Consider the following 24,911-nt stretch of genomic DNA (forward strand, 5'->3'; position numbering starts at 1 on the left):
ACATGCAGAGTAACCTTTTATCAGATGCTTATCGAATATTTTTTCAGCGCCACCATTATCGTGAATATATATAGGCCTATAGTTAGTTTTTGTTTCCATATAAAATACAAACGAAAACCTTTTACAATATGCGCCTAACGATAAGCTTTTTTTTCAGCGCCACCAGTATAATTTTTTTGTGTAAATATTCATGTTAAATGACTCTAGTTTGCCCGACACAAAAGTAACACATCCATTAATTTTGTAGTGACGTGCAAGGCATTTCAGATGAGCGAAAAGCTCAATTTACATGCAGAATACATCTCCCCTCAGAACCCTAAAATTGATGACAAATCATTCCTGACATCTTGATGCCGAGCCAACTGCATAAAATCATAAACGTTCCTTCAGTTTACTGGAGCCAAAATTTGCACATACGAATGTGCTTAGCAGAAATAATATTGTGCAGCAGCAAAAACTATACAATCAATATTACTAAGCAAAAGAAAATGCTCATAGGAAATGTATACACGATTAATAAATAATTAAAAATTAATATAGTCAAAAACCTTTGGTTAAGAAGCATAGGCCTAAAGCAGCCTTTGATAGTAAGAAGCATCTGAAGAACGAATCCACTTCGAAGTAATGTGGTTAGGGGCCTATGTAAAAAGATATCAGTTTTGATGGCCAAAATTGTAATAAGAGGGAGCGCTTTCTTAGAATGTGGATTCTTTAGGGATTAGACTTTCCGTTATATAAGATTAAAACAATCGAACGGCTCCAAAACCCAAATGCACACTTTGTCTTAAAATATTCCCAGATGTTATGCATTGAAAGCAGACAAACTTGAGGAACGTCTGATGAGATTCTACTATCAACAACATAATTTAAGCTGTGGTTCTTGTGATAATAATAACAGAACTATCACACTAGATTAGGGTACGGTATAAATAAGACACACACCAAACGTTTCAGTCATATAGTGTTCACCATAACTCAAAATTATTATTTGCTAGACATCAAACAAAAGCCCCAAACCAAACTTTAGATTTTGTTTTTGAAAAGCTGTGCTATCTTAAAGTCTACTCTCTTAATGTAAAAGAGTGAAAAACACGAGCTGTCCGTTATATGGCTCTTCAAAAAGAGTGGTGGTTATTTCACTCTTTTAGAGGGGTTTCACTCCAGGACAGAGTGAAAAATCACTCAAAAAGATGCAAACTTCAATCTCAAAGAGTGGAAGACCACTCGAAAAGAGTTGTCCTTCATATGGCTCTTCAAAGAGTGCTTTTTCACTCTTTTACATTAAGAGAGTACTCAATACATTTCAGCCATTTATCCAGTTAAACCTTAACAGGTGTGTCATAAACTGATGTAAAGTTTATGTATTTTTCATAAAATGGTCAATCATGCTTACTAAAGCCTTTCTGAATTTGTAATAATGTCGCGGTCTGTTCCTCAATGTTTACAAGCACAAAACATCCAGGTCAAAACGTTCGAAGTCATTGGTTTATGGGGTCGAAAACACTGTCAAAGGCACTGGACACCATTGTAATTACTCATAATAGTTGTTTGCATATAAAGTAACTTACTTGGTAACGAGAAGTAGAGAGCTGTTGATGGTATAAAACATTGTGAGGAACGGCTCCTTCTGAAATAGCGTAGCTGTTTAGAAAGACGATAATTCCTCACTCAAATAAACGACTTCGGGTCTGAAGCCTTTTATTATGCATCTGAAAGCACACACAAGTGTGTGCAATAAAGGTGTATTTTCTGTCATTAGTCTCTAGCCACTTTGATGACCAATTGAGCCAATATTTGTAAACATGTTTGTCATTTTGTGCAAATTATGGTACGCCAAGTGAGAATTCCGTTCTTTGACAAATACCAAAAGTGTCAAGTGCCTTTAATGTGCTTTCTTCTTCGCCTTCTTTGCTGCTGCTCATGATGTTTTTTGTGTTCTATATTGTTTTATCTTTATTTATAGACAAAAATTATTATATTTTTTTGTGAACATCAAGTTTACAATTATTAAGCATTGACTTCGTTGCCAAACAATTCGTAATCACAGTCTGCGCTGCATACACATTTTTAAATAAAAACTACTATGACATGTACACAAAAAATCCAAAGTACCAACATAGGAAATTAAATTTCATATTCATCATTGTTAGTGGTAAAAGCTTTCTTAATTGATAAAAGTCCTTCATTAATTAATATATTTTTGTCTCATTATCGTTTTTGTGAAGCGAGCGTGCATGACTACCATGACCACAAATTGGATAAATTTGGAATTAAAGTAAATTAATTCCTCGGCAGACTGTATGGGGTTTGTGAGTGTGGTGACACACGTAATCACATTGTGGACATTTTGAGACTGTATATTCATTCCCAAAACAATTGTTGATGAAATTGCCGAGTTTCTTCGAACGTGGCGTCCCCAAGGAGCTCTTCTGGTAATCTTGAAGACACACGCCACATTTCACACTTAAAGGCACTGGACACTGTTGCATATAATAGCTAATTACTCAACATAATTGTTAGCATAAAAACGTACTTGGTAACGAGCAATGGAGAGCTAATGTATAAAACATTGTGAGAAACGGCTTCCTCTTCAGTAACGTAGTTTTTGAGAAAGAGGTGAACTTTTACTCAAATGATAAGAGACTCCAGGCCTGCAGCATTTTCAACAGGCATATGAAACTACACATTTTTTTCAACAAGGGTGTACTTTTTTCATTTTTCTCTCGTCACTTCGATGACCAATTGAAGTCAAGAGTACATGTAATTGGGGGGGGGGGGGGGGTTCAAAGGAAAGGTTTTAAGCAGCTCTTTCTTTTAACCTATACAGAAATATATTTCTGTCCTCTTTTGTATAGGGTAAACTCTGAATACTTTTTGTCCAAGCTAGATTGACACATGCGTTTATCCTTGTCTCAATAAAGGCACTATATGATACACTTGGCCCCATTTCATAGAGCTGCTGAAGCAGAAAATACTGATTAAGAATTGTCTGCTAAGCAGAAATGACCAGGATACCAGTCACAAAATGTGACATGGTATTTTGGCTGGTGGCCTCATTGTGGGGTTTGTTGTGCTAAGCTACTTTTTTGCTGATTAGCAGCTTTATGAAATTGGGCCCTGATGCTGACAGATCTGTAATACATGTCAAACTAACCCACGTCAAATGCCCGACACGTGCCATGCTTGCAAAGATCTACCACCTGCAGTTTTATTGGACATTTTTGTGAACATTTGCTCTATCGTTCATAGCTTCCACGAGTGTTGTATTGTGTACACCTCACAATGTGTGATTAGCGAAAATGTCAAGCGACTGTCAAACCATTATACAAATATAGTGGGAAATAATTCTGAATGTAAATGAACCATCTGTATGCGATATATACATTTTCAAAAAAATTGTTTTCGTGTTATTGGAGCATAAAAGTATTTGTGCAGATTGTCCAATACAATTTAATGACTTTACACACTCGTGTTCTTTACTTTCAACCAATACTTTCTCGTGTAATATATTGAAGCAAAAGGGATAATTCATGTAGATTGCTCAATAAAACTTAATGGTTTTAAAAACACTTGTTCTATACAGTCAACCAATACTTGTTCGTGTTTAGTGGAGCATAAAAGTTTAACTAATTTCGCAGGTTGGTAAATTAAACTTAATGATTTTGAAAACTATTTTTCTATACAGTCAACAAAAATCATTCTCGTGTTATATTGGAGCATACAAATATGCAGATTGCTCAATGAAACTTAATGATTTTAAAAACTCTTGTTCTATACATTAATAAAATCATTATCGTTCTACCTGGAGTAAAAAAGTATAATACAGACTGCTCAATAAAACTTTATTGTTTTGAAAACTCTTGTTCATACGTTAAAAAAAAAAATCATTCTCGTGTTATCGGAGCATAAAAGTATAATTTATGTAGATTGTTCGATAAAACATAATGATTTTTAAAACCCTTTTTCTCGAAAAACCAATTAAAATTTTATTGGGATTTCAACTGACCGTGCATAATGGTGGACATAGGCTTGTAAGGTTTGCGGTATCACAGTGTAATGATCTCTTTGTGTGTTGTGATGATCCTGAAATGAACTTGTAGTTCACCAACGAGACGTTTCGATCAGTATGCTCTGATTGTCTTCAAGAGAACATTAGGGCAGTATAGCATATTGATCGAAACGTCGACTAAGCACACTCAGGGTTTTTTTCTGAAAAATTTCAAGAGGATTTTCGTGTAGATCTACATGGTGTTCTTTCTATATCACTTATTTTAACTTCTTTTGATTTGTTGTCTGGGGAAAGATAAACAAAACATACAAATTACAAATACACCTGTTGCAATAATGTCCCTCCAAAATATGCATTTGATCCTTATTCTACAAATTTCCATAGTGTCTTCATGAAAACAAATTCATTGATCAATTCAACAGTTTTCTCCTTTGAGCATCCCATTATAAGGAGACATGTGTTTTGATAAAAATTGACAAACGGGTCAAAAGCCTTTTTGTGCCAATTTAATTTATTAGTCAGTCACTGTCAGACGTCAAACTGTATCTACGTAGAAGATTTGACTGCAACACTCTGTTGACAGACACTACAACAAAAATGCACTTAAAAAACTCTCCTCTTAAGGGCATGGGCACTAGTAATTACTCGAAACAATTTTTAGCATAAAAACTGACTTGGTATTAAACGAGCAACCTGTTGATAGTATAAAACATTGTGAAAATTGGCTTCCTATAATAAAGTACTATAGTTTTTTGAGAAAGGGGTAATTTCTCACTCAAATAATAAAATACTTCAGTTCGAGCATTTTATTTTTGCATCTAAACGCACACAAAGTAATGCAGCAAGGGTGTTTGTTTGTATGATTCTCTTGCAAATTCGATGACCAATTGCGCCAACATTTTCACAGGTTTGTATGTTTTGCATCATTGGGATACAACAAGTGAGAATACTGGTCTTTGGCAATTATTACCAAACATGTCCAGTGCCTTTAAACCTGGTTATATCTTATCGCAGAATAGCATTGCGGAGGGGGGGGGTGCAGGTTGGGTTGGGGGGGGGGGGGCAGGGACAGGATCTCCCTACTCAGAACCATTAAACCCTTAAGCCCCAGATAATATTGAACCTCCCAGACAGGTCATTTACCAATATCGATTAGCTTGTTTGTAAACCAGTCTGTGAAGGTTTATAATTAAATCATAATAGCTCAGCCATATTAATTGGAAAGGAAACTCGCACGCGATCACAATGTTAATGTGTTGAATGTTTGTGGGGTGCTGTCAGAATTTTGCCAAACTGACGAGCCTGTTGTCATTAAAGGCAAAGTAAACCTGTGTTTACCGTTGTATTGTTTTAAAGGCAGTGGGCACTATTGGTTATTACTCAAAATAATTATTAGCATGAAACTTTTCTTGGTAACAGGTAATGGGGAGAGGTTGATAGTATAAAACATTGTGAGAAACGGCTCCCTCTGAAGAAATGTAGTTTCCGAGAAAGAAGTAATTTTCCACGTGTTTGATTTCGGGACCTTAGATTTAGAATTTGAGGTCTCGAAATCAAGCATCTGAAAGCACACAACTTCGTGTGACAAGGGTGTTTTTTCTTTCATTAGTATCTCGCAACTTCGATGACCGATTGAGCTCACATTTTCACAGGTTTGTTATTTTATGCATATGTTGAGATACACTAACTGTGAAGGCTAGTCTTTGACAATTACCAATAGTGTCTAGTGTCTTTAATCCCATTTAAATGTAGATGCATACAATAATTTTCAATGTGATAATTTAGATTCAAAAGGTGATCGCGTCTTTGAGCTAATCGACGAATTTTGTCAATAAGGGCAAAGTATAGGCCTACTTTTGTTTTAATTTAACATGTCAATTGTTTTAATCATACATACATGTAGACGTTTACAATAACACTTGTGAAAAAATGTTAGTTTTAAAAGGTGGTGGCTTTTTCGCAGGGCACCGAGAATCTAGAACGATGTCCGAGCAGGAAAAATAATCCCTATGGGAATACACAAACTGAGAGGCGTTACTACAGTAACGCTTCTCAGATTAAAATTAGATTTATTACATAACCACATTACGTCTAAGTGAAATGTTTCTCAAACTATATTACTTTCAAAAGCTGCTGTAGGCTTTGAACCAAATTTGTTTGTTGCCGTTAAGATTAAGAGTGAGACCAAACGTATAGGCATACCTTCGCTTTAAACCTGTAATGGGCGCTCAAATTCGGGTTGGATTGGCATCTAGAATTTCTAATTAATCTACGATCACAAGATTTAGTTTTGTTTTACCAAATTGCAGGCCTGTATGCTTCGTTTTTGAAAGGGCAAGGGGACCAAGGCATTTTCTCCTAGGTAAAGGGCACCCTATATGAGGGGATTGTAAATTTCTACTGTGGCATTTCACGGGCACCAAGGCAATGACCAGGGGCAACGGAGGCAATTGCCTTCGTTGCCTCCGTGAAGTATCAGGCCTGATATAGCGTGTATTATAATATGCAATGAGTCTGTATAATTGCTTTATATAGGATTTCAGGCATTGCATGGTGAGGTATCAATAATTATATATTTTGTCTGCGGTTATTTAGAGAACTTGTCTTGGTGTCTAGTTGATATTATCAAGAGATTTGAGTACATAGAATTTGAAAGGAAGATTTGATTTCAGCGAAAATATAATTTGTCTTCGCTCGAGATGTTTTCTCTGTTTCGATACGAACAAGTCATGCTCAGTCTATTGTGAGATTACTATGTTGACGTCTGCTGTGACTGGTTTATAGTGCCAGCGAGCCATTAAGTCATTTGAACATAACACCGTTTTATTAACAATTCTCAGAATCACTTTAAAAAAGGACGCCAATAAATCACTATCGCTTGAACCGTTTTCTGACTGTAATACTATCTCCATACAAAAACTATTATGGATAATTTCCCTGATGTATTTCAGACGTGTGGATTACCAACTAGATAACAGAAACTAGCATTGGATGATGTCAAACACCAACCACAAGTAATGAATTAAGATATCAAAACACGGAAGAGCATGTATCGTGAACTTTTATAAGAAAGTGATCTTTGTCGCCTTTTTTCTTAAAAAAGAATTGATGCCGAAGACACGCATGTGTTGTTCCGTTTTAGAGTCGCGGTCTAATTCAAGGAATTACACTCTTATAAAATCGAATATAGGGGTCAAGGCCAAATCGCATCTCCTTTAGCTACGTTACAAGAAAGATATAAGTGGTTTACGGGAGAAAAACTGGTTTACGAGAAAGATTTTACTAGTTTGCGAAAAAAGGATTTGTTATCGCTTTGAAGTGTTTAAGCACCTTCAAAATTGGCATGCGATAAAAGGAAATTAATGTCAATATAAATTATTAGTTGTTAATTTATTCTGCTATACAAGCCGGATCACATGTCAAGTTTTTTTTCCTCATTATCTTGTAGCCCTTCAAACGTACCGTATATCTAATTTGAACCGTCACAACTTATTACAAAAAGTAAGCCATTCCTAAGGTTGCCATATCAACGGATAAGCAATCAGCTTTGTGCATGTCCTACATGCGGAAATTTCACCTTTGTGTTTCTTATCGTTACCTTATTGGAAACTACAGCATGATATTGAGAGTGGGTCTAGGTCTTAATGAGACTGTTAATAGGAAACAGCATTGACCCATATTTTCCTCTAATTGATTGATCAGTCAAAACCAGGGATCCATGGCTGGGCCATCTGAATATTCCCCTGTATAAACAGTATTAATAATGCAAACAAATTGAATCTTTTTTGTTTGCCTTGGTAGCCGTATAGCCATGACCGTTTTTTGTTCAAACCTTTCAGTCTATAAGGTAAATGAATTAGATTTTGTTTAGGGGGAAATGCAATATTTTTTGCCAAACAGAGGCCATCCATGCAGTATAACGTCACTGTAGTCAAGTGGTTAGCCTGCAGCACTTGCAATAACAAAGATGTGGGTTCGAATCCTGGGAAGTAAACTTTGCCCGATAAATGACAGATGATGCCCATCGCAATGTACCCGTACTTTAAAACTAATTGTTTTCATCTGGTAAAAGTACCGGCCTTAAAATCCTGTCAAGAATTCCTGAGATTTCAAGAAAACAATGAAGACGAACGGGGGTGGTACACCATGCCTCAAATTGAGCACTAAATACGGCTATTTAGCTTATTGCTTATTTCACAATTTCTTTATTATTTTGTGCAGTTCATCATTCACGACATCAAACCAATGTTTATATATTACATGAGAGAGATTTGCTGTTGCCAGCTTGGCGTTTATTTTACACTGTGTGTGCTTTGCCGAGTTGGGAGGATCATTTCCGTAGGATTTGAAAAGTTGAATGGTGGGAGTATGAAACCATGGTATAACAACTAGGCGAGGTTTGCGCTGGTACCGTGGGAAAATCTCTTCAGTGGGTCATCTGAACAATATAAATACTAGTAATAGGGGTTTTGGGGCGTACAAGCCAGAATTGTGTTGAAGATGGATCTACTGTTTAAATTTGTTTCATGATACCCTTTAGTAAAACGGAGGTATCGTTATTGAAACGCCCACAGTGGTTTGAACGAGAGATATATTGTCATTCGCTTGTCAACTTAGTAAAAATTGTAGTGGTTTTTCATCTGTCTTTAGCTTTTTTAGAGAGCCACTTTATGATTCATGGCCCCCAGGGTTGGATGTGTCTTATTATTTTTGTTGTTAAATACTTAACCCGAAGAGGAATTTGGCAAAGTGGTATTTTGGGTACGTAGTTGAAGTCATGGTGGGAAAGTAGAAGATCGGGCGTTGAATAAACGTTTTAAATTAATTATTCACAAAACAAAATATGCAAATTCTCGTTACTAAAGATTTGCATAAAGTGAATAATTACTCTAAACGTTTACTTAACGCTCGATTTGTGCACACCATGACTCCAACTACGTACCCAAAATACCACCTCGCCAAATTTCTGTTCGGGTGACATCTTAATATAATTCTTTGGATAAAAGGATCTCAAGAAGATACATCCAGCCCCGGGGGCCACGAAGAACAACGTGGCTCTCTAAACAATACAAAGATAGGTGAAGGAAATTCTAGATGCAATATTCCAATTAATTGATTGATAAGTGCATGAATAATAAGCTCTCTTGAGCATACCTTGCTCCCCAAACTGTCGTGTTTTTATAACTTGCTATAAATGACCTTTGAAAATCGTAAAGATCTTGACTCTTCACAAACAGTATTCCTTATCAATTAAATCAGTCAAACTTACTTAATTCATGTTTACATAGAAAAAGAGTTATATATCTTTACTGATTTTAAGTAAAGATTTACAAAATAACTACAGTTCACACTTTGCATCGGGGATATTTTGTTCTCATTCATATATACCGATGTGTGTGAGCACTGTAAACTCGGAACTTTTCCAAGTTTTGTGAAATATCAAGTCACAGGCATATTACTCGGGTAGGATTCGAACCAAGGACCTCTGCAATTATAGAGTAGTATCATACCAACTAGGATGTTCGTAAACAACAACTGCAAATTTTGTAAGCCTGTGTAAAAAAAACATTTGTGTGTACGCAAATGCACGAATTTTCGCCCGTGCCCATTCCAATTTAGAAGTATTGTTTTAAACTTGAGTCAAGTACCAAAAGACCAATGAAATACTCAGTCTGAGATACTACTACTGAAGACGAGCGTAGCATGATCGAAACGTCGTTACCAATTATATACCAAAAGTCAAACGAAATGTTCCATCTGAGATACTGCTATTTTGGTTTGCTAAATTCCAGAAGACGGGCAAAACCTGTTCGAAACGTCGACACCAGTTATATACCAAAAGTCCAAAGAAATGTTCCATCTGAGATACTACTATTTTGGTTTGCTAAATTCCTGAAGACGAACAAAGCATGTTCGAAACGTCGATACCAATTATTTACCAAAAGTAAAAAAGAAAATGTTTCATCTGAGATACTACTATTTTGGTTTGCTAAATTCCTGAAGACGAGCAGAGCATACTCGAAACGTCGATACCAAAATAGCGACTCTTTATACAGGCCTATCACTCACTCACAAGAGATTTAAATATGGTACCTGCAAGTGTACCAGTAATAAAGTAAAAGGACTTTCATAAAAGTACACGTAACTCCAATTAAGTCGTTGTCCTCTGGAAATAATATGACCTCGACCGTGGTCTGAAGCAAAAATTGACAGAATAATTGTTTGTTGATCGTAAATCTAGAGGATCAACCATTTTTTATACTGTTGTTCATAAAAACAATTCAAAGAGGGACTTTTTTTTAGGCCTGTAGGCTGGGAGGTAAATGTAGTTTGAGGATATAATTCTATGCGAATTCAGTCGACCATTAAAAATGAATATTGCAGCTGACAATTTCTGCATGGCTTGTTGGTCATAAAAACAATTCAAAGAGGGACTTTTTTTTAGGCCTGTAGGCTGGGAGGTAAATGTAGTTTGAGGATATAATTCTATGCGAATTCAGTCGACCATTAAAAATGAATATTGCAGCTGACAATTACTGCATGGCTTAATGGTGGATTCTCCAACCCCTGTATGACTGAGGTAAATGTCCTCCGGTAAAGGACTTAATGTGTTTTCACATTGTGAGACCTGTGGTATCAAGATTGATGTCAGGTCCCAAGCCAATATTACATGCTCTGCACTTTTCACTTCTAAACTCATCACAATCAGCTTTAAGACTGACCTGGAGGGTCTCAGCTGACAAATTTATATTAAAATGCACGTGTTGGGCTTTAGAGGAAGTATTCCAGCTTCAGGTGCGCAGCGGCATCACCAGACCTGATAGTCTGTGAGGTGGACAATGGGGAAGCTTAGAATTAAAGGAGGCACTAGTTTGACTACGTTTAAACCTTTAGAACTTTTTACAAAAAATACAAGTTGACAGGTAATGTTAAGGGAAAGAAATTGTCATTGAATGATGATTTTGGCGAGTAGCACGTGTTAAGCAATCAAGCTAGTTTCTTAGGCACAATTTCGACTAATTAGCAGCTCTATGAAATTGGCCTTTGGTCGTAAGGGGAACATAGTTGCTTGACTGTGGATGCAATGGTTTGGGGCTAAATTCAATATCGTAAACTTAAGAAACAATAAAGGTGGACATGTGGAGGTGGACATGTGGGGGTTCTAGGGGTATAGACAATTCTGACATTTGCTGCCCCCCACCCCCACACACACCCTCTACAGGTGCTTATATGACCCGGGGTCATATTTTGTGAAATTGTTTAATTGAACTACATGTTTGGTATTGTCATGTGTTAAGTTACATATAAAGGGGAATTACACCACGTCTGACTTCATTTAATACCGGTAAAATTGTTATCGATAGAATGTCATTATTACCATTTATAAATTATGCATTTGTGTGGATGATTTTTATTAACCATTTCCCATGGCTCCGTCTATGCGCAAATAATGTATTTGTTCAATTTGCACACCCGACTTTTACTTGGTTTTATTCTCTATAAACGAGTCCTGAAAGATTATGCTGTAGGCCCTACTTGGAAATGAAAAAGAGTGACACCGACAACTACATTAAAGGGCAGTTAACTAACCAGTCTTAACATCAATGGCGACAAGTACTTTTGGTTATAGATGCCTTAGTAGCAACTTTCTATTCTGTGAAGCATTTTGAGAAACATTTTACTTCGAAGTAATGTGGTTATGGATTGGGTTATTTTTGTGTGGGTTATGGGTTATTATTATTATTTTTTGTTAATTTTATTTATAAACACTATTTTAATCAACTTCCCGAACATTTTGTAAAAAATGTTCAACCAAAATATAATGTTCACAGCCACTCTACCAGGTATTCTTCCCTTTTACATTTCTTAAAGTTTAGGACCTCTGCCTTTAAACATAGCATTATGCACTCTGGGCCTCTCCACTGGTTCGAGCCAGACTCAGTTCAGTTTTCAACGTAATCTTAAGTCATTCCTTCTTCAAAATGGACTTTCTTTTTTCACTCTGTAATCTTGTTTTCATTTGCATTCTTACTTGAGTGTAGGACCTAACCAATAGAATGTTGTGGGTCTTTGTTGTCCAGGTCTTTGTTAGTCTTGTGCTTCGTGCTTTGTCTGCTCAGTCTGTATTAACTCTATTGTATTTGTATTGGATCTTTTATTTGTATGGGCACTCCCTAAAGCAAGCTGTGCTTACTTGGTTCATGGAGGAAGAAAATAGAAGAAGTCACATCACCCAGCCTCTTATCTCATAACCAATCAGCACCCCCAATTTCCTGCATTGTGTGTATAACTTTGCTAACATCGTATTTATATTGAATCAGGAACTGGAAATAAATGTTGTTGAACTGAACTGAACTGAACTATGTTAAAAATATATCAGTTTTATTGCTCCAAAATTTGAACCTGAGAACCGTTACTGATTCTTATCAGGGTTTATTTTTCCTGCATGTATTCCTCCGGATTTTCGGCAAATAGCTACCTCAAAAATGCGACCCTTTGAATGAACTTTGACAACGTTTATTGTATACATCCACCTTCATTGACTAATTCAATCGAACATTCCAAAAACCAAAGGTAGGGTCTATACCTTTAGAATGTGACTCACTGTTTAAAGGTAAAACTAGCATAGAGACAAGCCAATGCGGCTAAGCACATCATGAGAAGTTACTTAGAAACGTCTCAAGGATTCGTTGTGACGGGTTCTTTACGGGAGAAGATGAGCTGAGTGCAACTTGCCAATGATCTATCACCGTAGCATGTTGTGGATGATAGATCATCAGGTATAAGATGGATTTAATTTGATGAGCTGAGCCTTGGAGATTTTGTAGTTCAGTAGCTGAGTCTGTCCAGATAGACTATTTGAAGCATATCCGTGCATTGATTTACATGACATAGACGTTTGTCTTACTGGCCTAAACACTTGGCCCAATTTCACAGAGCTGCTGAAGCAGAAAATATTTCTTAACAACTGTCTGCTAAGCATAAATGAGCAAGATACCAGTAAAAGCTTACCCTGGCAAGCATACTTTTGTTATGCTTAGCTACTTTTTGTGCTTTAGCAGCTCTATGAAATTGGGCCCTGCTTTGAAACGGTATTTTCAAGGGAACAATGTTGGAGGGAAAGAAACACACTTTCGAGGAACACAATAACTTGGGTTCACGCAACCTGTTTAAAAACCTAGATTCTGCGACAGTTTGACCCAATTCTTAGTCATCTTGACTCATTTCTTGGTCACCTTGACCATGTCTTGGTCATTTGACACACATTCTGCGTCTTATTTACCACGATCTATACTACTGTTATTCAGCTTATAAATATGTAAGATTGGAAAATCTTTAAAAGGTTTTCGATCATTTACAATTTATGTATGTATTTTTCCTTTAACATATTCATATCTGAAAGGTTATGTATAGCGTGTGAATACCGCATACTGGTGTCCCGTTTGTCTGGGTAATTTAACAGCTCAGGGGATTTTGTTCAGGGCTACCGTCGAGGTTTTAATAACAGTAGACCTAGTTTCACAGACGGTAAAAAAATAATTGTGAGCCTGTTTGCACAAGGATTTCTTCAGTTGTTTGAAGAAGGTATCCATCTTTCATCTGGTGTTTTCTTGTGGATTCCTCCATCTGTGATTCACAGACTCGGGATTTATTCGAAATCGCATATCAGTTTCTTTAGCTATTATTTTGGTTTGGGAAGCTAAATTGTAAAGCCTTTTCGGCCAACATTTGCGATGCAATGAGTGAGATACCAGCATAAACAACATATCATCCGCATTCCAAATGACTAGTCGGCGTCAATTTGGTAGGGAGTCAAGGGGAAGGTCACAAAATAGGTTGGGTATTAGCCAGGTTTTTCGTTCCCTCGAATGTATGTTTCGTCCCCTCGAAATAATTTTTCGTTCCCTCAAAAAAAAACCGTTCCTTTGAAACAATTCTCGTTGCCACTCAAGAAAGTTTCTTCCCCTCATGTTATTATTCCGTAGTATTAAAATGGCCATGGTAACGTAGAAAAGAACTAGCCTTGAAACATTGTTGCTTGGCATAATATACTAGCAGTTTTGTGTTTTTTAATCCACTATTTTTTTTGTGGCTCAGAAGACCTTCTAATACTGAAGTTTATTTGTTTAACTCCATAGAGTGGCAGATATATACTGGTCTATGTAAAACTACTACACAAATGGGGTTAAATAGACACAATTGGAATTGTCACACATATCAACAAAATATTAAAATGTGCACGGTGCCAAAAAAACACTAATTTATGCACAAAGAATCACATTTGTGTTATTTGAACGAGACCTTTGATGTTAGTTTTGAATCTCTGTTTGGTATCTTAATGAGACCAATCCAATGGTGGTAGCATTGCCTCCCCCCCCCCGTCTGCAGTGTACCAATGTTGTCCTTGTACCCTTTTATTCCACAGCCGGGGGTCGATCTCACAAAGAGTTAGGACTAGTTCTAAAGGTAGTCCTAACTAGTACTAGTCCTAACTTACTAGTCCTGTGAGATATTAAAAACTTAAGTCTATATGTAGTCCTAAGTTAGGACGAGTAACTTGTTAAGATAAGACTAACTATAGTCTTAACTCCTATGTGAAATCCAGCCAAGGGATTACATTAGCGTTCGAACTCAAAACACGTTTGGTATAGCGAGCAATCAGTTATTGGAACTGCTGAAACCAAGTCTAGGTTCGAGGAAGTCATTTAAGTCATTCGGCATCGCTGTAAAACTACACAGTTGACTATGTCACTGATTGGTATCATAACAATTCATTGAGTCTACTACACCATTATGAGGTGAGACACGTTTGGCATGGTGGGCAATCGGTTATGAACCTGAAACCAAGTCTAGGTTAAGAAGTATCTCAAGTCATTAGGCATCGCTGTTAAGTTACACATAGGCCCTTTTCGAAACCACGGCCTCGGCTTCAAATTCGGCTCGGGCTAGATTTGCCCCGAGACTGTTTTGACATTTTGAGCGTGCTTTTGCGTAAACGCGCTCAGGGCTTCAGACGGCCTGAAGCGAATCCAAAGCCGAAGCCGTGGTTTCTGAAAGGGCCGGCTATAGTGACTTATCCCTGATGTCACTGATTAGTCCATAAACAATGCATTGACTCTACATCATTATGTGGTGAATCATTGCTATGAATCACCAAAAAGACATTGCTTTCCCAATAAGTGACACCATCATTTTTAGGATGATGTCAGTTTAACTACAACAAGTATTATGTTACATAATTTAAAGGCACTGGGCACGTTTGGTAATTGTCAAAGACAAGTGTTCTTACTTGGTGTATCCCAACGTATGCATCAAATAAGAAACCTGTGAACGTTAAGGCTCAATTGGTCATCGAACTTGCAAGAAAAAATTAAACTTTGTGTGCTTTCAGATACCTAATAAAAGGTTTCAGACTTAAAGGCGTTAAATATTTGTTTGAGAAATAACCTCTTTCTCAAAAACTACGTTACTTCAGAGGGAGCCATTTCTCGCAATGTTTTGTACTATAAACAGCTCTCTCATTGCTCGTTACCAAAAGAAGTAAGTTTTCATGCTATAACAACTATTTTGCGTAATTTACCAATAGTGTCCAGTGCCTTTCAGACCCGCCTCTTTCCATGTAAATTTCTACCAGGTGCGCTATGATCTTGATGTAATAGTGCTTTGTGCAAATTGTTATTGTTTTGTTATGTTCTTGTTTTATCAAGTAACACAACAGTGGGCATCTAAAATCACACTTTTATGTGTGTCGTATTCCCTGCATGATCAATCACAATATTATGACTACTTAAACGCTAAGTGCGAATCGGGACCAGACTATAATCTCCTCCCTATCTTTTGTAACACTAATTGAAATTGGATCAAAGATTACGGTACCACCACGGTAAAGATTCAATCAAGGTACATAGGATGGAAAGATGTTGCGCTGTCTGTTTAGTTTCTTTTGTACCACCCTCTCTCTTGTGAATTCAGAGTCCTTGATTAAGACAGGCCGTATAGAAGTTCGTAAATTAATCATGACTGATCTGAATTTAATTAAAAACAGCCTTGAATTAGTTACAGATGAAGGAGGTACTTCAACAAAATAATCATCATTAGCAAATATTACGTGCAAGGCCAACCGTCTCCATCATCCACAGTTATTATTTTGTGTAGATTCATTTTTTTTTCTACGGATCTCCGGAAATGCCATGACCTTCTGTAGAATCACAGTTCGCAAAGGCCCTTTTCGAAGACACGGCGTCTGAACCAGATTCGGCTCAGACTAGCTTGGCCCCGCGGTTGTTTTACAATATTGCGCGTGCTTTGAGTTCAGGGCTTCAGACTCAGACGAGAGAACGGAGCCCGGAAGCCGATTCAAAAGCCGAATCCTAGAATTAAAAAAGCATCTCTAATTCTTGTAGATTGGTTGCCATTTTGGATTCACTGTTTACGGGGCTCTGGAAATGCCACCTTAATAATTTTAGATCCACGTAGATCCACACTACGCGTCGTAATGAAGAGTCAAAATACGGAGCCCTAGAAGTACTATCTGATTAATTTGTATTTTGTAAACACTGAATACTTTCCCAAAATTTTTTTAAACTATACATGGTTGTTCCTGCAAGTTTGTTAACTTTAGATTTTCTTATACTAGCACAAGGAACTGCATGCCGTTTTATCCTCTGCACTAATTACAAACAGAACCTTTTAGATGATGTGTGTTTATTGTTTTAGTTGTAGTGACGGACACAGTGAAGGCCGGAACCCAAAATGGTGAAAAATTCAACAAAGATGGTAAACACTCACATCTGCACAAACGGCTGGCATAATTAAAATGACACTCTTATTTCACTTCATTGTTTGCATGTGCGTTATGTATGTGGCAGTTGTTGAGGTAGTGAAGCTTGTCATTTTGATGTTTATTTAGGGTACTTCTCACTTTATTGCATTAATAACACCAAGCAAAAGCTCGTCTGTTCCTCAAAAGCTAACACATCTGATTTTCTTTAGCACCTTTTTCCATTATTTAGTGTCATCGCCGTGCACTGGTTTCATTTACGATGAGTGTTAAACTTCAACATTCGGTCTATCTCGAATGTGGTATATTTGTTCTGAATTAAACGAACTTTGGTTTGCTTTAAGGGCACTGGACACCTTTGGTAATTGTCAAAGACCAGTCTTCTCGCTTGGTGTATCCACACATGCATTAAACAACAAACCTTTGAAAATGTGGACTCAATTGGTCATCGAATTTTCGAATTGGTCATCGAAAGTTTGTGTGCTTTTTAATAGATGCCTAATATAATAAGGTTTCAGGCCGGAAGTTCTTTGAGTGAGAAACTACCTCTTTCTCAAAAACTACGTTACTTCAGCTCGCCAATGCTCGTTGTTTTTACACTAGCAGTTTTTTCGAGTAATTACCAACATTGTCCAGTGACTTTAAATCCAGGCATGATTATGCCTTAATAAAGCCATGAACTTGTATTGTGTGGTGAGATCGACTGAAGCATACAAGAGCATGCACCACTTTAAACACTTTTATGCATCACAAATCCATGTACCATTCAAGCACCTCCTCACTTCGGTTTTACAGCATCTGCATCATCAACTCACATGCGGCTGTGGCTCCGACTTGATCGCCATGATGACATACGTGTAAGCTTATGTGGCTCATAGCAACACCCTTAGAGGCAGCCATAGTTTAAGTCAACAAGTGTCACGTGATACTACACAGTCACAACCAAGTACCTGCACTCCCTGCACGGTGTAAAATTAAAACCAACACCCATGAATGCATACACGGAATGGTTGTAGCATGTTCTTTGACACATACACTCTATTCCGGGTCAGAGTTTACCAAGATCCGGGTCCAGTAGAGCCTTATCTATTTCTGGGTAGTATAACTCGGAATCCATGTCCGAATAATACGCAGAAGGGGTTTATAGTTGCATTTACTGATTTACGGGTCAACCTGGAAATGGTTCAGGCTCATGAGATCCGGAATCCGGGTCAACTCTGACTCAGCAGCCGATTTCACGAAACGCTAGGATTAATCCTATCTCGAGTTGGGACGAGCAACTCATCCTAACTTAGGACGGGTTCAATGCGTCCTGACGTCTATGGATACGGAACTTAACTCATCCTAAGTTATAAGATTAATCCTAAGTTAGGAAGAGTTTGGTGACATCAACGGCAGGAGTTTTTAGAGTGTATAACAATATCCAAAACTAAACTATTTAAAGGCTTGAATCTCTCAAACTTTTTCAATCAATTTACAAAACCATTAACCATTATATATATCAAACAGGTGCTCTGCTCAGTAAACCAAAAGCGTCTCATCTACTTGAGAGTTTGGTAGGAAATTATGGCCCAACCACGATACGGCCTGTATACAATGCCTCCCAGCCTACCAGGGTCGCCATTAGGATATTTGTCACCCAAGTGATTGAACTGGTAAGAATTTTAGAAATTAATGTTTTTTTCTCATTCCTGTGTTTAACACAGCTGCGTTTCTAAGACGTGTGCATTTCATTATAAATGATTATGGTTTACAAATTTCTCTTATTTACTTTCACATGGAGTGCAAATAGTTGTTTGCCCCCTCTGAAACTTGAAACACCCCCCTCTAGAAATATGGAGTGGCGTAGTTTATGGTATCAATCAATATGACCCATTAAAAAATGATTGTGGTTTTAAAATATCTTTCTGTGCTCAGTACATGAGTGCAACTAGTTTTATGGCCTCTCTGAGACCGCAACCCCGTCTCACCCCCTTAGAAATGTGGAGTGGCACAATTTAGGGTATCAATCAATAAGACTCATTGAAAATGATTGTGGTTTCCTAATTGTCCTTAAGTGTTAAAGCCATTGGACCCTTTCGGTACAGGAAAAAAAAAAGTTCACAGAGTAAGTAATTTACAGGGTTTACAGAAGGTAGTGGTGAAATACTTCTCTTGAAATATTATTCCATGAAATGCTTTACTTTTTGAAAAAAACAGTAAAACAATATCAATTCTCGTTAACGAGTTATTTTAAACACGTGTCATGACACGGCGAAACGCGCGGATATAAAGGTGGGTTTTCCCGTTATTTTCTCCCGACTCCGATTACCGATTAAGCCCAAATTTTCACAGGTTTGTTATTTGATATAGAAGTTGTGATACACGAAGTGTGGGCCTTGGACAATACTGTTTACCGAAAGGGTCCAATGGCTTTAAGTAGGCCTACATGACTGCAAATAGTTTTCTTCCTTTTCTGAGACGTACTCCCTTATTAGGTAAGCGTTGAAAGGCAAAGTTTAGGATATCAATGAATCTAACTCATCCAGGTCATTGCACTTAGGAGCAAATGGCTTAATATTAGTCGTTAGATGATTGATTGACACACACTCCATCTCAGGGTTAAAAAATCAATACACCTTTACCAATTCAACAATCATAATAGACCTACCCGTAATTGTTATATCAAATTAGTAAATGTGTCCGTTCCTAAAAGGTTTCTTTATTGAACTCATTATGTCTGTACAATGTTTGCAATAACCAAGTTGTACTAATTGGAAAAGGCTTTTCTGTGCAAGTTAAAGCCTCATAACATCTTTCTTGTGTATCGATGCTTACTTTAAGTCAATGTGTCCGGTGCCTAAAAGGTTCACTTATTGAGCTCATTCCAAAACATTGTCTAATAGCCAAAAGTCAATACTTAGATCCGAAGTGAGTAACAACCACTCAGCTTCCAATTGTTAAGTTGGTACATATATAGAGTTCTCATCTATTACCGGAATACTAATAGAAGTGGCCATTGTAATGCACTATGTCGGTAAATTAGTAAACTTCCGGATGCATGTGATGGAAATTGAATCCTAGAGGTCGTTTTCATGAAGTCACCTTAAGAGCTAAATCGAGATGCGGTTTTGTTTAAAGACCGAACATGGCTTCTGACCGGAAACTGGTTTAAAATGGCGCTGGCACCTTTTAGCAGGGGAATTTTTAATAACGTATGTCACTTGTTTTCTCTTTAGAATGAACGTGAGCAGTTTGTTCAAGTGAGCGGTCTCATGCGACTGGTAAGCTCCTACGTTTATGTATGAATGTCATGTTATCAAAAGGGTGTTTAGTTTGATTGACCCGGAATGATGGTTTAACTTCGACCTGTGAATGACTTGTTTCATTGTGAGACCTCAAAGTTGTGTATTACGCGTAAAAGAACCAAGTACATTTAACGTAAAGAGATGGTTTTGCGTTAAAATCGCTGTAAAAAGAACTTCATATAAACCCAACCTATCTAGAACATAACCCATTTGTCATTTCAATAATGAAACATAATATTGCTTTTTACGCACGTATTCATCGAGAGACCTCTTATCCACCAGGATAATCGTTACGGTTTGGTACCAGCATATTAATCAACTAATTATCAATTGTATTCCTTTGCCCGTGAGCTATGTGTAAACCCTATTTACCGTAGTATACCTGTTAAAAATTAATACAATGGGAGACTTTTGGGACGCTTGGTGGCAGCAGACTTACCGGGTAAATATATTGTTATCGGTGATGTTCGCGTGCTCAGAACTACGTAAACAATGGAAATTACCTGGTAAGTCTGCTGCCACATAGCGTTCCAAAGTCTCTCATTTATTTTACATGATATTTCTGGCCGTTTACAAAATGTAAGTCTTTATATCTCACAATGCCATCCAAAAGAAGCCTCGACATGATTGTATGAATTCGCAAAAAGAAGACGATTTCAGTCACCAGGCAAAATTGTATTCTACTCTTAATCCATATCTCTTCTAAACTCTGACCCCAAAGTTAGTAAGGATTAGTGATAGTAATTCTTCGCTCAACCAAAACCCAACAAGCAACTCCTTATCCAAACTATTAGACTTTGGTTATGGTGGTTTGCCTTATAAACCATGTCATGATCAAATGCAACCTGAGTTCAACAGAATCAACAAATTGAGCCCCAACCCAATTCCAAATGGATGAAAAGTGGAGAACACTATAATTCTCTATTTTTCAACCAAATAGTGTAATATGTAAACTGAACATCTTTACTGAATGTTTGACCCTGAAATGGTTAAGGCTACCTTGGACCCGGAATCCCGGTCAAATCTGACCCGAGTATTTTAAAGAGTGCAATGATACTTCAATAAATATGTTTCATTTTGCAACTTTAGAAATGGAGAGATGAATTCCTAACGTGGAACGAAACCGAGTACCCCGGCGTACAGAGGCTGTACGTCTCCGCAAAGGATATCTGGAAGCCAGACATAACTTTGTACACTAAGTAAGAGCTTCCGTGTCCCACATGCCGACTGTCTCTCTCTCTCTCTCTACTGTCTATCAACCAACGATACTACTTCTAATTGGTGATGTAACGTATTCCTTAACCCCCAACACCCTAACACCCCCTCCTGTTTCAGTGTGGTAAACCATGGCTGTATAGAGGTAGATAATTGAATTGCAGGTTTTAGCCTTTGCATGACGTAGGTGTAGTGTAGCCAAGTATAAGTAACCCACACATGACGCAGAAATATTTCATCAAAATGATTTCATGTTCATGTCATACTCAACCATCCAAGATGGCGTAACCCATTCTAATAGTGTAACACTAGAGGGCGCACTTCTATTTAACAAAGGACACAACAGTGTTGACCACTTGCACTGACGTCACACGCAGGCTATATCGGGGTACCTTACCCCCAACCCTAACCCTAACCCTAACCCTAACCCTTACCCTAACCCTAACCCTAACCCTAACCCTAATCCTAACCCTAACCCTAACCTAAGCCATGACCGTAATCATAACCAAAACCCTAAACCTAACCCTTAACCTAAACCCTAACCAAAACCATAACCAAAAATGGTGCGCATCATCCTCGCTCAATTAATGGGCAAGTGTCGTATCGATATCTCTCGTCACAAATCCCTGGAAAAGAATCAGTGAGTGCGAAATAACACTGATTGCCAAAGAACGAGTCCGTGTGCCCACTTGTTAAAAAAAGATACAAGGTATTCTAGTAAACAACGGTCGGTGAGATCACTTGGAACGAGGCTAGATGGGCACGCACCTCACCTAAAATACGCGTTGCTCAGCAATACCAAGAAGATTCTGACACAAAGCATGCTGTTTGTGTTTTGCATGTTTGCTGGCAAAAAAAAACGAAATGAAATGAAATGCTTTAAAGCAAGATTAATCATTTGTGACGTTTTTAGTTAAATTGGGTAAAAAGTACATTCTAAAGCAGGTTTACACCACCTTTGCTTTCACGCTGCACCTTTAAACACAATGGGCACATTGCAAAAGTGCCCGCCAAGCTTTTCTTAGATAGTTCATGCAGAATAATCGGCAACAAGGCAATGTTTTCTCAACCAATAGAAAATATAACATTTGATGGTGCCTCCTTCTGTTCGGGTTAGCGTAGTGGTAATTATCCTTGCCTTCCACCTTTAGGACCCCGGTTCACATCACACTGGGAGGGGCACTGCGTAGACGAGCTTCCAGTCCAAAATGAAGATCAAAATCTTCTCCGAACCGGAACGGTTATAAAAAAAAACAATTACCGTTTTTTTTTCAAACCTTTTTTTTGTTTAGCTTTACAGTGGCCGGAAAGGCAATGACAATTCTTCTTCAACCAAAAGTGTTAAAAATGGCAGAAATGCATGTCTGTTAAAGTAATCCCTGTGCTTATCCGTGACAAGTAAACCTCCCCATTTTCCGCTAAAGGTGTTTTGTTGTTAAAATTTGTTAATATTGTTATCCCAGTTATACGAACAGGCAAAGCGATATTATTTTCCAAGCAAACAGAGACCCACACGACCCGTGTCCATAAACAAATCGTGGTCTAAACCACGATTTTGTTTTTATATTTTACTATTATCATTTAACATTGTTGAGCTAGTTAATACCAGTGTAGTTTTAACAGCACAATAATAATTAGTGCAATAACTGCATGCAAATAACCAGGCAAAGGCACAGGATGCAAGTTCACATTATTGGTAACCCATTTACACGTGTTGTGCCCTTATCAAAACCACTGGTTTAGCTTTGGCCTAGGCTAAGACCTAAGCTTATGAAGTACATTAGATTTAAGCTTAGACTAAGCTTCGGCTTAAATTAAGGACAAACTTAAGCTCCACCAGTTATTGGAGTTGTATGCTTTCTGTAAGGGTCTTCGATTGTGAAGAAGGAGCCTTTTAATAGCCAAAGCGGAGGCCAGGGATTCGAAAAGGCCTCACCTTGTCTGGCACAACTTTCAAACAGTTAGTTGTAATAGCACTTTGTTTCTGACCGTCCACCTCTTCTCCGTCTTAAAAGAAATACTCTGAGGTTTTGAAGTCAGCCAGGCTTAATCACTTTTACTAAACGTGAATGGTTGATCATGAATGAAACAAAGAAAACTATTTTGGAGTTTTCGGCTAAAGATATCACTATTTCTCGATTGAGAAAAATTCAATTTGATTTTGAAAAAGTAGTGGAACAACCGGGTTAGAAAGATGTCTAAAATGCGGTAATAATGTGAACTTGTCGTCCTTGCTTAACATCACTGCTTTGCCAAGCTCGCACACTGCGTGACCGGTCCTTCTAAACTTAACAGTCTCTCCCCGGGCTCCAGCGTCGACGAGTTCTTCGAGCGCACCAAGTCCATACCGACGATCGTAACGCCAGACGGCTACGTGGAGTGGAACTTCCCCGCTATTCTCAAGTCCTCGTGCCAGATCGACACGCTGCTCTTCCCATTCGACATCCAGCGATGTGCGCTGGTGTTCGCTTCGTGGGTGTTCACCATTACTGACATAGAGTTGTATAAGGACAACGAGCAAAAACAAAACCTGAGTGCCTACTTCGTGCCGAATGGAGTATGGGAAATGAGCGAGGTAATGTAAAAGAGGGATTTTAATCAAGAGGCACTCGTTGTTAACACGTTGAGGCAATCACCCCCACAAGTACTACTTTAGCCCCTGTCATGGCGGCCGGAAAAATGCTTTAGGAAGTGCGTTCCGCGTTGTGCAAAGGGTCTATAAACCGGCCTTTAACGTCCCATCCGAAAGACGAAGTAATGATGGTAAAGTGTCTTATTTTGCTAACAGACACGGTCACGACCAGGACTCGAACCCACACTCTACTGATCAGAGTTTCAGAGAGTTGCAGGGACAAAGGAAATAACAAGATATCGAAACGAAAACGAAAACGAGAACGATAAAAATGCACGCTCTTGATTGGTTGAATTGCTCCACGCAGAATACGCCCACGCTCATCATTCAACTAATCGAGGGCGTGCATTTTTATCGTTATCGTTTTCGTTCTCGTTATCGGGCCTGTGTGACCGGGCCTTTAGTCCCACACAGCCTGAGAAGAACATCAAAGGTTCTCCACAAATCATAATGCACTTTCTACAGCCTTTATGACAAGACCATAATTCTTGACAATTGATTCCTTGTCAAATGGCAGGTGAAAGTAGAAGAGGCCAACGTGGACTACCCTTGCTGTCCCGATCCTTTCGCTCAGGTCGTCTTCTACCTGGTACTCTGCCGCCGACCTCTCTTCTACATCATCAGCATCATCCTACCAGCGGTTCTTCTTGCTGTCATCTGTCTTGCTGTCTACATCTTACCCCCTGACTCCGGGGAGAAGATCTCACTAGGTGTGACCACCCTTTTGGCGCTCATCCTGTTTCAGGAGCTGATTGGTGGGTCGTTACCGCCCTCTTCTGATAGAACACCAATCATAAGTAAGTATAGAGTAGACTGGTCCCTTGGTCGTATCCGCAAGGATAAGGACATCGGGTTTATATGTACGTATACACAATCACATATACGTCGGATTTAACTGTGAATCTCAAGGACCATGAAGACCATGTGAAATGGATACGAGGTCAAAGGTGATTCTAGACGTGAGCTGATAGGCAAATCTCTTGCGTA

General features: G+C 38.2%; 1 protein-coding gene across 4 annotated transcripts in view; it reads left to right on the forward strand.

The window, feature by feature from the left end:
- LOC117290693 (neuronal acetylcholine receptor subunit alpha-10-like) overlaps positions 1-24,911 on the forward strand; it is a 37,295-nt gene that overhangs the window by 8,998 nt on the left and 3,386 nt on the right. For 2 of the 4 annotated variants that reach the window (XM_033772219.1, XM_033772218.1), the window contains exons 3-8: positions 16,727-16,786; positions 18,300-18,445; positions 20,009-20,053; positions 21,167-21,276; positions 23,588-23,867; positions 24,442-24,721. In XM_033772219.1, the coding sequence (XP_033628110.1) occupies positions 16,727-16,786; positions 18,300-18,445; positions 20,009-20,053; positions 21,167-21,276; positions 23,588-23,867; positions 24,442-24,721 (921 nt within the window). The remainder of the gene's footprint in view (positions 1-16,726; positions 16,787-18,299; positions 18,446-20,008; positions 20,054-21,166; positions 21,277-23,587; positions 23,868-24,441; positions 24,722-24,911) is intronic. The other 2 variants (XM_033772220.1, XM_033772221.1) reach the window with 2 other exon arrangements.

This window comes from Asterias rubens, chromosome 5, assembly GCF_902459465.1.
Source record: "Asterias rubens chromosome 5, eAstRub1.3, whole genome shotgun sequence".
Lineage (NCBI taxonomy): Eukaryota > Metazoa > Echinodermata > Asteroidea > Forcipulatida > Asteriidae > Asterias > Asterias rubens.